This window comes from Branchiostoma belcheri, unplaced genomic scaffold (genome assembly GCF_001625305.1).
Source record: "Branchiostoma belcheri isolate BF01 breed outbred unplaced genomic scaffold, Haploidv18h27 scaffold3, whole genome shotgun sequence".
Classification (NCBI taxonomy): Eukaryota; Metazoa; Chordata; class Leptocardii; order Amphioxiformes; family Branchiostomatidae; genus Branchiostoma; species Branchiostoma belcheri.
This window is the reverse complement of record NW_017803909.1, coordinates 2,421,638-2,434,421: the sequence shown is the minus strand read 5'-3', so window position 1 is coordinate 2,434,421 and position 12,784 is coordinate 2,421,638. Positions and strand designations below refer to the sequence as shown.

Below are 12,784 nucleotides of genomic sequence, written 5' to 3'. Positions count from 1 at the left end.
ATATATAAATTCAGAGTGCGCTCACTGGACAGGGCCCATCGAACTATGCAGTTATCTATACATTAGTCCTCTCAGACGCTAGCTGCACATATGATGCCATAATATGGAGACGTGTCTTCTGCCACGGTGTTGGGCAAACAGAATAAAGCTCAATGCAGATCAGGTTCACAAAGAATACTTCATGTTATAATGTAGTTGTAGAATATGGACGAGGAAGCTGCATGCAGTCCATTTTGTTCCGACGTGCGGGTTTTGGTTTGTTTCGAATTCCGTGGGAGTTTTTTTCTACCTTCAGTAACTAATGAAAAAAGTGGCTTGCAGGTTTCCATTTGTCATAATAAACGTAGGGACATCGCTGCATATGCGAAAAGGTGTAATGCCACAACCCCTTTCAGCGCCCTCCCTAAGAGAGCTCCCCTTTACGACCCTTCTTGTAGACTCAGAGATGAGTTGATGCCGACTGACCCGATATCTTTCTAACGATGTGCAACAAGACCGTGATGAGCATGTTATGGAACGCCTTTCTGTCTTTTGATTCATCAAAATTCTTCCGCTGCAAGAATCAAGATATTGGATTGCAAGGGCAAGGTATTTTCGTTCAAACAGTCTGAGTGCTATAGTTGTTTTCAATGGTATACAAGAACAAGAATACATATAATTGATTGCAACTAGATTTAATTTGGTCTGTACAACACCACGCCAGTCAAGTTCGCCCTTGACTATTATAGGAGAATTATGCTTAATCTTAGCGGAATCCATCATTACATGTGCACGCTAGCTGTTGTAGGGAGAGATTATAGTGTTACATAAGCAGGAAATGGTGCACGCCGTCTGTCTGATGAGCGGCTCTCCGCGTTCCCGTGAGCACTAAGTGCTCGGTAGCTGTCGCCCCCACACTCCATCTCTCCTTTAAATTCGCCAATTTCCCCCTTTTTACCCACCGAAGCACTCGATGTGCATCAGGACGAAATGCGTTTTCAACAGCCGCCGCCGCCTACGCTAGTAATGGCACAGAGCCGAGTGAAATCCGCGCTTTTGTAGTAACCACGACCATGGTTTCACGTCAACGGATATATACCTACATGTGACTCAGTGTTCAACATGGGCACCACTTGGAGGTTAAACCACTCGTGGTGCACAGTATAGAATTTGACCATTGCCCATAATAAAATAAAATAAACTAGAGTATTAAACGCTGTTTTTCTTTAGGGACTTAACTAGCCCTGTGGGCTACAGGTATACGCCGTGTTGACATGCCAAGTTCATTCTGATCGTAGGATCCTTGTTGTGCTGTCCGCTTCCACAAAATGTGGGAAAATGTTGCATCAGAAGACGCATTACTCTGTTTTACATCATATATCTGAGAAAGGGAAGAGAAATAGACATTCACATTTCAATAGGACATATGTCAGGCAGACAGATAAAGCCATATGGGCGCCCTCTGACAACATGAATCTGAACTGCTACCCACCAGACGTATCACGTGAGGAGCACGCAGCTTGCACGTGCCGTGACATGCATATGTCGCAGTGAGGCGTTGTCTCCATGAACTGAACGTCTCTACTGTGTCGTGTACTATTATGCACCGTCCCCAGCATTGAGTACTGCATAATTCTACAACGCCTGTATTATAACGAACCCTCCCTGCCCTTGGTACTGAATGGCTCTCTTGTTTGAATGTAGTATTATATACCGTCCCCGGCCTTAGTACTGCATAATCCTACACCACAGCCTCCCTCCGCCTGTTTATAATGAATCCTCCCTGTCCTTGGTACTGAAAAGCCCTCCTGTGTCCTGTACTGTCATTATGTACCGTCCCCAGCCTTCATACCGCATAATTATACACTGCAGCCAAAACGCCTGTATTATGACAAAACCAAAGCATCCTCTTTTAAAATACACGAGCTACACCTCCTGCAGAAACTAAAAATTCACTGCTTTCAAAATAGTGCTACTACATTGTAGTACTACTCGTATATAGTGTCAGTACTTTCAATAGAAACAGCACGTTGTGTTGCTCCTGTACACACCCTGGCGTGCCGTGAGGTCAGAGTTCAGAGGGAACGGTGGTGACTGGAAAGACAAGTTTCTCGGTACATCCTACAGCTCATGTATGTGTAAGGAGACATGTACATGTGTATTTGTGGATGTTACCAACCGAAGCTATGTTTACATGGATTTCAGATAGCAGCAAAGCATTGTGCTTCGCGTTTTAAGCCCTGTCGCCTAGTTTCCGGTACAAATGCTGCTTTTGAGTTTTTAATATTCTTAGTGGAACCAGTGACGCTGCTTTCTTTTTGGAAGTACACAGAAGTTTAGAACGTGAACTTTGGGCTGATTGTTGACTCTGAATAGGGGTCTAACTTCCCTCCCTCCGCTTTCACAAATGGCTAGTCCCTGCCACGGTCAAACGCGTAATGGTGAAACAGTCAGACTGTTTGTTCTGTGCAGGGAAGCGGCTCTCTTTGCTGATCAACCTGTCGTAAATCGCCGTCAGGTTGGAGGTTTGTTCACACTAAGGGGTATCGGGAGGGTGACAGGTGCAGCAGGGTTCACCCCGCATGCGCACGTCGACCCGAGGGTGGGCAGAATGCAGGGAATGTTGGGCACGCCGGCCAGGGGGAGCCCCTCTCTTCACTCGCCGGTAACCGCGGCCCCGCAGCCCGCCCCGATGTTTCTCTAACGTCCCGGTTCCGGTCGCCGTTTCATCCCGAATCTGAGGGACCATGGAGGTGGTACAAGACGTGGCGGAGGTGTTCGCCACCCTGCCGATGTTCCCCGTGTTCAACGCCTGCCATTACACACTGATGATCCTCACCACCAGATATGACACAGGTTTGTGCCCTTAACAGTAGTCAACCTCAGATAAACATCGAAATGACTCTAGACATGCCTGACCTCCCTGCATAATCGCATGTTCACGTGTTGCTTCACACTATGGCCCCGTTTTCCATGTTGGGAACTAGACATCATATTTAAGACAACATTGCGGTGGTCCCTGGTTAGGTATAAGGTGCCCTTATATTCCGTACTGACGTTTGGGGCGACCTTGGTGTATTTTTTGCTCAGTGTGACGACCCCTCTGTATCTCAGCCCCCTATAACGGGAATGCTGTGTAATGTTATATGGATGGACGATCTTCCAAATTTGTCCCTGCTATAATCTGAAGCCTCTGGTTGGATCACAATACCAGCTGTTAAATCAGCACCCTGTGGATTAAGGTCAAAATTCATTTCCGCGTGCAAAGTCAACATAGCCCTGCTTAATGGTTAGCCGACATTCTTGTTAATGAATCATCAGTCATGTGTGAAAAACAATACATTAATGCTGGGACGACGCAACACACACACACAAAGCTGGAATATCTGTTTACATGGAATTGCCGCCCGACACAGATGATTGCGAGAGCTCTACAGTAAATTGAGTAATTGCAAACTGTCGTTCCCTTTAACGATCTGCTAGATCTGTAGTGGTCATATAGCGTTACCGCAATGAATTGATTATATGTGCTGAAATGAGTTTTCTCCCACTGCACTGGCAAAGTAGCTTTGAATATATATTTTCTTTCATATGGACGGATTTAAAAAAATTACAGGTTCTCATGCAAAAATCACATGCAACGAGGCGTTTACAACATTCGCCAGGTCAAAGTAGGTGGTATCATGACAACTCACTAGTTTGAACACAGAGAGCAAACAGTTTCTGTGTATTGATAGATATATAACATGTATAAATATGACAATTCTGTCTAGTTGCTATGGGGTGTCTCGATATGTTTTGGGGTGAAATGCGAAAGGAAAAAACACAGGAGGAAAGGTATAGGGTGTTCACAACTACCGCTAAAAAACTAACGATATGCCGTTTCAAAAAGGATTAAGTCGAAATGAATACTGTATAATATTATTGCTCTTCCAACTTATAGTACTTGTATCTTTGGTGTTTCCTTTTCAAAGCTGTCATATGTATTTGTAAAGGTCACCTTGCGGTAAATAAATGATTCACTAGCAGAGTGGATAATCTATAGCTACAGTGAATTTGCTGCAAAGAGGGAAACACAATAATCAACTGTCATTGTTGATTTATAGTTATATGGCATTGCATGCATTTTGTGCTTTGAATTCTACCTTCTTGTTCGGTATGCCCAAAGGTCTCGGTTTCGGGTCATATATAGAACTGTAATGTAACAGCAGCTGTCAGAAGCTAAGCCTACTCAGGCTTGCGGCCTGCTGTATATGTACATGTATATATAGTATAGGATATGACCTTGACGTATTATGTCATTATCCTCCGGGGGTAGACCAGTAATAGCTCTGAATGGAGGATAATTCACCCTGTACTGAACCGACCAGTTTGTTGATGTATCTAAATTGGGAGTTCGCCGTCGACCCACATAGCCTAGTCAATTGTTGCAGCTAACTCTGTAAATAGTTCTTGTCACCAGGCTCTCTAGCACTATCGCGGAGTAATCCCCTGGCTAACTGGGTGGCCTCCATGATCGCCTGCTTTGGAGGCTACATCCTGGCAGACCTGCTGCTCGGGCACTCCGTCCTGTCGTTCCTAGCGCACCCGGAAGATGTCGTTCTTGCATCGGCTATTTGGTGAGTTTAGTCATTCATAAACATTAGTAAGAGATGTTGAAATGTATCAAATTTCTCTGAATTTGCGAATGCTCTTATTCATCTTCGTAAATAATTTCATCAGGTTGGTAAAATTATTGAATACATGTATTAAAATTCTTTTATTCACAGCCATACATTCTCATCATATCTCATACAATGGCTCATGTAAAACAAATGATTGTGAATAAATAATCATTTGCTTGTGTTTTAGGTACCTCCTGTTTTACTGCCCGAAGGATCTGTTCTACAAGATTATCTCCATCCTGCCCCTCAAACTTGTTATCACCGCCCTGAAGGAGACTGCGCGCGTGCGCAAACTGGTGGCGGGGATCGGGGCGGCCGCCAAAGTGTACCCGCACAGTCTACTGGCCCAGGTCATCGTAGGGGTGGCCAAAGGTGAAAACTGTGACATTGGCTCACTGCATTAGCAATAATCTTTGTCGCTGGTACGAGTAGAAGAAATACTATGGCACTGACACCATAATTTGTCCTTGATAACAGGGGGCACGCAATTACCTACAAGAACCACAACATCTTGTATCAGTACTGGAAACCAATATCTTCTATCACACTTCTATCAAACTAGTAAATATGACAATAAAACGACAGAACAACATTAAGAGGGCCACAAAGTTGTCTCATAAGGCATTTGTTTTGTTCCAGCATGCGGTAACGAGTTCCTGCTGAACTTCGAGCAGGCCGTGCGCGGCGTGTGGAAACCGGACATCAACGCAATCCTCAAGCCTTCCTTGTAAGTAGTTACATAAAACTGCATAGAGGTCTTTTTTCTGCCAATATCTTTGTTGTTGGATTGACACAAACTAATGCAAGAAACCTTCGTCTGATTGAAATGGAAATGAAATATCCCTCCATATTGTGTGTAATCCTGTTCAGCTCGATCAAGGCGTGTGTAGTGGGAGCAGTCCTGATCATCCTGGGTCGGACCGACATCCTGATGGGGATCAGTCAGGAGATGGTGGTCCTGGCCGTCTCCCTCTGGCTCATCTCCGTCGCCGTCTCCATGAAGGCCTTCCACGCTGATGACCCCTTCAAGCCCGTAGAGAACTTGTTTAGTCCCTTCATTTTCGGCAGCGCGGATAGTCTGCCGGCCGACGCGCACCACCACCACCCGCCGGCACCCGAGCCCGCCACGCCGACACCCAAACCGGCGGGAGGCAGGAGGAGAGGGAAGGCAGCCAAGGCCGACTAACCACGGTCAAGACTCCGACAAACACGTGGAATACACTCTGGAGTGCACAGGTGCTAGCGTAAGGGGACAGTGCAGAGCAGATGTAAGAGACATCACCCGTAACAAGCCAAGGAAGGCAGCCTCAGCCCAGAAGTTGGGAGAGGGAGTTCTGAGATAATTCAGCCCTGTTCTTCGATATGGTCTAAGGGCTGTGGACCAGACTTCTGTTGCTTATGTTTTATTGCCTCCTTTTTTACGGCTGGGAAAGTGGTTTGAGGTATTGACTATTGTCATAGATAGCCATTTTCGTTGTAGAAATTATTCTCTCTATGCAATAAATAGAATGGCGTGTGCGAAGAACGAGAAGCAAGTAGTATTTTGGCGTTTTAGGTCAGTAGTGTTTGGGCACTAATTACCACATAATGTGTATTTTGGGCTTTTTACACTATCTTTAAGTGTTTGAAACACGAATGGCGTCTGCAATGGGATAGGAGGAATGCTGGAGTTACTTGTACGGCAAGTAACAGTATTTTGAAATTAGACAGGCGAACTCTATTGAAAAGTGCCAATGAAGCGAATTACTCCCTGCTCGAAATGTAGCACGTTACCACACAAGTGGTACGAAAGAACTTTTATCAATAGCTATATACGAATATATTACTTTAATAACGCTATGATATCTCGTCTTGATGTAAAGCAATAAAGATGTAAGAAGATTTAACGTTGTAATGAAACTTGTTCACGCTTGTATTTGATGTTAGATGTAAACGTGCACGTACGTGTCTCATTCACTTCAATGGTAGACATGTCCACTGTTGGCAAATTCTTTTTTGTTTTCCTTGCAATTGAATCATGTTCAATACAATCAAGTGTGCATTTTTAATAACTAGGTAAATGTTGGCTTAAGAACTATTCAGTGGATTTTTAACTTAAACCGAACACTGTCAAATCTGCACCCCTATCATCTCTTGAGTTTATGCTGATGAACGTTTTTGTTCGTAAATTAAACCTTTGCACCACGAACCACTTGTCCTGCATTCAATCTACAGTAAACTCACACATTCGGCAACGTCCTTTTAACACATCATTTATTTGTTTTCATCACCAATCCTGCAGGGTATATAAGCAACGATACAAAAATGCATCACAACATGAAACCTAATCTGTTTGTATCTACATAGCCGGTATAACCTCCCTTAGGCGTAACCATAGCAAGTATGACATATATTCCATCCCTCGTACAAACCTACGATGCTTACACGTATCTCATTCAAATTGACCAATTGCTCCACTTAGTCCAGCGTATATGATATCTCTGATATTGATAGATTTCTTGTCACTGAAGAAGAATTAACGTCATTTTTCCTCTCATGGCAATAGATATTTCAGTATTGCTGAATTTTGACTACAACCCATACGTATAGATTGAAACATAAAATCACAATATAAAGAAAGCTTGTGTGGCCTCGCGAGGTGCTATTGTTGTGAAGGTCACGACATTGTTGTGAAGTGGGGGGGGGGTGATAGATAAGGGGTAACGTCACGTTACGTCACGAAGTCCCGCGTGATCACGAAATCTCGCGAGATTACTTCTCCACGAACCCGGTGAAGGCAATGACGAAGATGATGACGATGCTGAGGCCGATGAGGCCGTACCACATCCCGAAGAAACCCAAGGTCTCCGACATGGCGCTCATCATTCCTGCAGCTGTGAGGAGAAACAAACAGTCATCATTGGCAACTAGAAACGTCTGGATAATTCTTCAGTCATGCTGAGCTAGGATTTATCTTATAATTAGAAATGATGCAGGTATGATATGTATGATCAATAAAGATATTTTTTTCATTTGGACCTGCTACATTATTGTTAGTACGAAGATAGCGGCCCAATCGAACCACAAGTTGTCTATCGGTTGTAGTGTAGGATAAAGAAATAGTACAGTGTGACGTACAACATCCATTGTTCCATTACAATATTTTGATTTGATATATAGATAATATAACAATCAATGCCTTGGCTTCAAATGTTGGCATTGTCCCCTACTATTAGCCACTCTATTGGGAACTGATCTAGAACGTTGACATGTGCGGTGCGTAGAACACTTGAAAAGAGAAAGTCGAGAAACCATCCTGGCCGCACTTACCATCTACTGATGACGTCAGGAATAACAAACAGGCGAGCAGGAACCAAAGATGAGTGTGCGCAGACATGGTTCTTCTCACGTTTTAGGCAGTACTGTGACAACGACAAAAAGATGGAGTTAAGAATAGAATCAAGCGTTTCTTTCAATGCCTTTACTTTCTTTAAAATACATGGTTTGCATAGTACGTATGCAAGATTTATCCTAATTTTTGTACAACTGAAATACTGTATATTGTTTACGCGCTGTCATCTTAATTGACTAAAGCACTATTTAAAGAAAATATGCGAACAACGTCTTCTAAATAGAAGATAGAAATAGCGAAGAATGCGTTATGTTCTTGTCGGGTAGATACATCTGAGTTCAGATGTCGCGATTTACAATGATGAAGAAGGTTTGTGACACCCAAACCAGTCCCATTTCCACTACGGAATGACTTATAAGGACATTTCTCCTTTCTACCCTTCTTTATCATACGACACATCTCGCCAGCCAGCTTACCAGCATTGCACATGTGCAATGCTTCTTTCCGCATCCTATTTACTGTAAACAGAACGCCTTTCTGCATACAATTTCTCAGCCTGCCCAAATGGCAAGTTTGCGGCTCTCGAGCACTGGTATACTTACCACCAGGGCGCAGTTTCGTAAAAATTCACTCCATTCAACCCAACTTGTGTGTAACTAATGTATGCATGCGTCATCGAGGGGCCCTGGGACCAAGAACCTGATGCTGTGTTACATAATTCGTGTCACCGGCGTAGTTAAAGACCTACATCTGATTTAATTGGAGAATCTAATCACTGTCGTTATCTCTGTCAGATCCGATCTTCAAAGATTGAAATCCCTTCAATCACCGCCCGTGACAGGAAACAGACATATGGCACGTCTAGTTGTGGCAGTGTTGTCAAAAATGTTCCCAAACGGTATCTACAAAAAAGGGCAGGAAGGAATGCAAAAGGCGCTTGTAGAGCTATTTACTTGGAGCTCCCATTAGAAGCGAACGAGGAATGTTCAAGTAGAGGTCATTTTTTGAAGGCACAGAAAATCAGTGGGAAGAACCTTTCCATTAGAAACGTCGATCTCTTGACTCCTTTCGACAGTTCCAACGTGCTGGTTGATACTGGTATTAACTGGTTTCCGTTTATGTTACCATGCATTTGTTGCTAATTTGTCATTATGTCAGCGACGTTTACCGTTGACATCTTTCTAAATGTCTGTCGGTAGTGAACATATTGTACAGTTTGTGAGACCTCTAGTTCACAGTAAATCGTGTACCCAAAGTTAAGATTCAGTCAACGGTTCGCTGAAATTCTTACGAGTACCTTTGATGTAACATGCGTAAGCAAATCAGTGCAATCCGTTTTAACGATCTCCTAAGCTCTGAGAAACACAGTCTGTCTACCAGACAGCTTGTATACTTGCACAGTGTGAAGTTATGGACTTGCTTGTATAATTTGACAGAAACGACTAGTTTGCCAGCCCAAATATTCCAGAAATGTTCCCACGTCACTACCACGATCCTGCTAAGTCTTTCATGCAACTACTGATTCTAAGTATCATAGATTAAACGCCGTCACAACATTGAAGTGCATCGCCCATACCTTAAAAAAGTTCTACATCATCAGTGATCATGTAAAGAATCCGCGGATTCATATGAGTTCAAGTGATGAACCTTACCTTTTGAATTCAAAGGTACAGTCGTAGAGCGGTAGAGCGGCTTGATGGAACCGTGTGCCTTCGCCCGAGGTTGAGTGATGTTGTTGGGCCAAGACTGCAGATACAGGCTATATTTATCGCCCTTCACAAAAGGATTTCGTCGCTCCTGGCCTAATGGATCTCACATTTTCTGTGACGTCATTACAGATGGCCACATGGGTGCTGCGCCTCCTCCTAGCCCGTTATGGCCCTCTGGCTGACTTGCAGCTGTTACATGCAGAAAGATTGAAACACCTGGTGGAAGGATGAACACATGCGGGGAGACTTTTATACCTATATCAACTAGCACGAAAATTCAAAGTCTGAAATTCTAGGTCTAGTAGGTTGAAGGTAACGTTTAAATACAATCAGCCACCTGAAATCATCACAGAACATGTGCAGAATGTTTTTAAAAGTTTAATATATTATACACCATGTTAGTGTCAGTAGTACATGTACTGTGATTGGATGGACCACTTTGGTTTCAGCAAGTAATTTGCGTTTTCCGATCTAAATTTGTGAAGAAATGTCATGTATATTTTCTTGGTTTCTTTTTTTGTTGTTGTTTGTTTAAGTCAAGTCTTCGTTTTTTGACCAGCCTTATTTTCCCGAGGGAATTCGCTACGTTTGTTCCCAAAGACGACCCGCATGAATTATCAATGAGTTATGGCTGTCTATAAAAACGCCGATGCATACTTGATAAAGGAATTTGAGACCAGATATTTGGAGGAAGAGACAGTGATACTCGTACCTTGCTCAGTGGATCGATTGGCGAATTTAATTGTCCACCGTTACGGTTTGTTTCAACAAGCAGGTGAAAGGGTTTCTCAAACATATCACCCGGAGTATCAGTGCGAGAGTTTCTTCAGTCAACTGGAAAATCTATCAGGTATGTTTTGTGACCCACCCGAGGACCAGGGCGTCCCCGAGGACAAAATCGGGGTTAGTCTTTCGTGATCTGTCGTATACCTGTGTATCTATTGCGTTAGCAGTAGCACATTTCTGGATCTCCTTAACTCTTGGCGTGTACTTACTCTGAAATGCTCCGAAAGGGGACAATAATTGTTTTAGACGTCGGCAGAGCCACAATACACGTACACGTGTATATGGGACAGATGACATGAAGCATGAATATGCCAAACTGGCGGCGTCTAGTCTCCAGGGTGACTCACTGACTGTTTAGTATCCCCATTTTCACCCAAAAGAGCCACATCATTTCATATCTCTTGATCGCTTCTGCCAACTTCAAATAAAGGTCACATTACATACCTCTAGTATCTGGTAGTATTAGCAAGGCTATTGTAAAATGTGCAAAACGTTCGTATATGATATCTACTGTCAGTGGGAAATTTCTATTTCCTGTCCCTAGATCCGATGCTGAAAGGTTTTGTAATAACTGTGTGCCTTGGCGTCCTGGGGATGTGTTTGGTTCTGGAATTCCACGGTGCAGGCGTTAAGATGTAAGTACATCATGGTTTTTCACCTTCTCTATGCGTTTGATAGTTGCCTTGGCTTAGAATATGTTTGAATTGCCCGGCATATTATGTCCTACGTGCAAAGGTGGAGTTGAAGACGAATATCATTTTCTGATGACATGCCCCACATACGACGAAGAGAGACGCAAATTAATGCAGATGATCCGATGTAAGACTACTAAAACATTACCCAACACATCTAGAGAGACGTTCCATGTACTTATGTCATGTCCAGACACATTTTCTGTATATATAGGTCAATACATTTATAATGCCATGCAAAAAAGACATCTTAGAATAGCTGCATAAGTAGAGTCACTGAATTTTTTATCAACTACATGTATATAGTGTAGCGTTTCGTAGCATTTATATGTAGAATTTTAACATTCCTGGCAAGTAACTTAGTATACACTCTGTTTAGTAGCCATAGAACATCTTTAATATAATTAGGTACAACTGCTCACTGTACCCTTCATGTGTATAGTTTAGCGCAATGTAGAATGTACATGTAGAGTCGAAATATTCTCTAGCCAGTAGTTCTTTATAATACTCTGTCAGATACAATGTCCGTTGACCATATATATATAGCATTATGTTAGACACATACCAACTAGTAATCTTATTATTTGCCATACATTGTACCCGTGACAATCGTTGTGCAATAAACTTTGACTTGACTGACTTGACTATGTTTATATAACAAGTCTGTAGGACACAATCCTCCGTTTGCGGTGTTATGTTAATGTTATATGTTATGTTGGTTATGTTATGCTGTGTTATGTTATGTTACGTTACGTTACGTTACGTTACGTTACGTTATGTTATCTTAAGTTTCTCTCTTCATACCATTCGTATTTCTCACATGACTGTAGCCACCGTTTCCCTAGCACCGCTTAGTTTCATACATATATACATCACCGTAAGTCTAGAGCTCATTTCTTTCAGTACATCAGCGCCCCCTATACGAACACGTCCCGCACGCCAAGAATCGCAGAGCCAGAGGCAGGATTTCCTCCACCCGGTAGAGAAAGAGTGGGAGTTAAACAGAACAGCCCTGTTAGAACTTAGGTGAGGAAAGATTCATAGATAACTTACCAACGAATTATCAAATTGTTTCCCGACACGAATCCATTCAAAGTGATCAAACTAACAAATAGACTCCATAAAGTTCGGTAAAAAGAATGCGATATGCTACTAATGATTAGAAGACTAATAATTTCTGTTTCTATTATACTAATAGTATACACAATATGCATCTTTCTTACGATGAATGTAACATTTTGATTTTTTTTTTTGCAAATTGTTCTTTTCATGGTTACTAACGTACCAAACTTTCAACACATTTTTAAAGTTCTGTGTGTTCTGTATTCAAACAATTCATCATGTCGATTTGCCACCCTCTGCTCACAGACGTCGTCTAAAGCCGTTAGAAACAGCAGCGAATTTTGTACTGAGCCAAGACAGTCTAGCCAAGAAAAGGAAGCTTCCGCTGATGTTCTCATCGACTCGGAAAGGATTGTACTATGTGAAAGACAAGGATGTGAACAGTATGCCACAGGTATTTTCACGGGATACCCCTCAATGTAACTGTTGTAAATGACATGAGCCTTTGATAGTTACGTTAGCACTTACCTATGTCTTCAAATCAATGGCCCTAGATCCAAA

The 12,784-nt window shown here is 42.6% G+C and overlaps 1 protein-coding gene and 1 long non-coding RNA gene across 2 annotated transcripts; one reads left to right on the top strand and one right to left on the bottom strand.

The window, feature by feature from the left end:
- The first annotated feature begins 2,422 nt into the window (after positions 1 to 2,422).
- Positions 2,423 to 6,813, top strand: LOC109473848 (trimeric intracellular cation channel type A-like). The gene is made up of 5 exons (XM_019773959.1): positions 2,423 to 2,835; positions 4,442 to 4,598; positions 4,831 to 5,015; positions 5,283 to 5,370; positions 5,514 to 6,813. The coding sequence occupies exons 1-5, from the start codon at positions 2,727 to 2,729 to the stop codon at positions 5,827 to 5,829; spliced, it is 855 nt and encodes a 284-aa protein (XP_019629518.1). The 5' UTR covers positions 2,423 to 2,726; the 3' UTR covers positions 5,830 to 6,813.
- A 66-nt stretch (positions 6,814 to 6,879) lies between these two features.
- On the bottom strand, positions 6,880 to 9,740 carry LOC109473850. Its single transcript, XR_002140453.1, has 3 exons — positions 9,627 to 9,740; positions 7,953 to 8,044; positions 6,880 to 7,516 (listed from the first exon to the last, which is right to left on the bottom strand). It is a non-coding gene; the product is annotated as an uncharacterized LOC109473850 (long non-coding RNA).
- Positions 9,741 to 12,784: the final 3,044 nt, after the last annotated feature.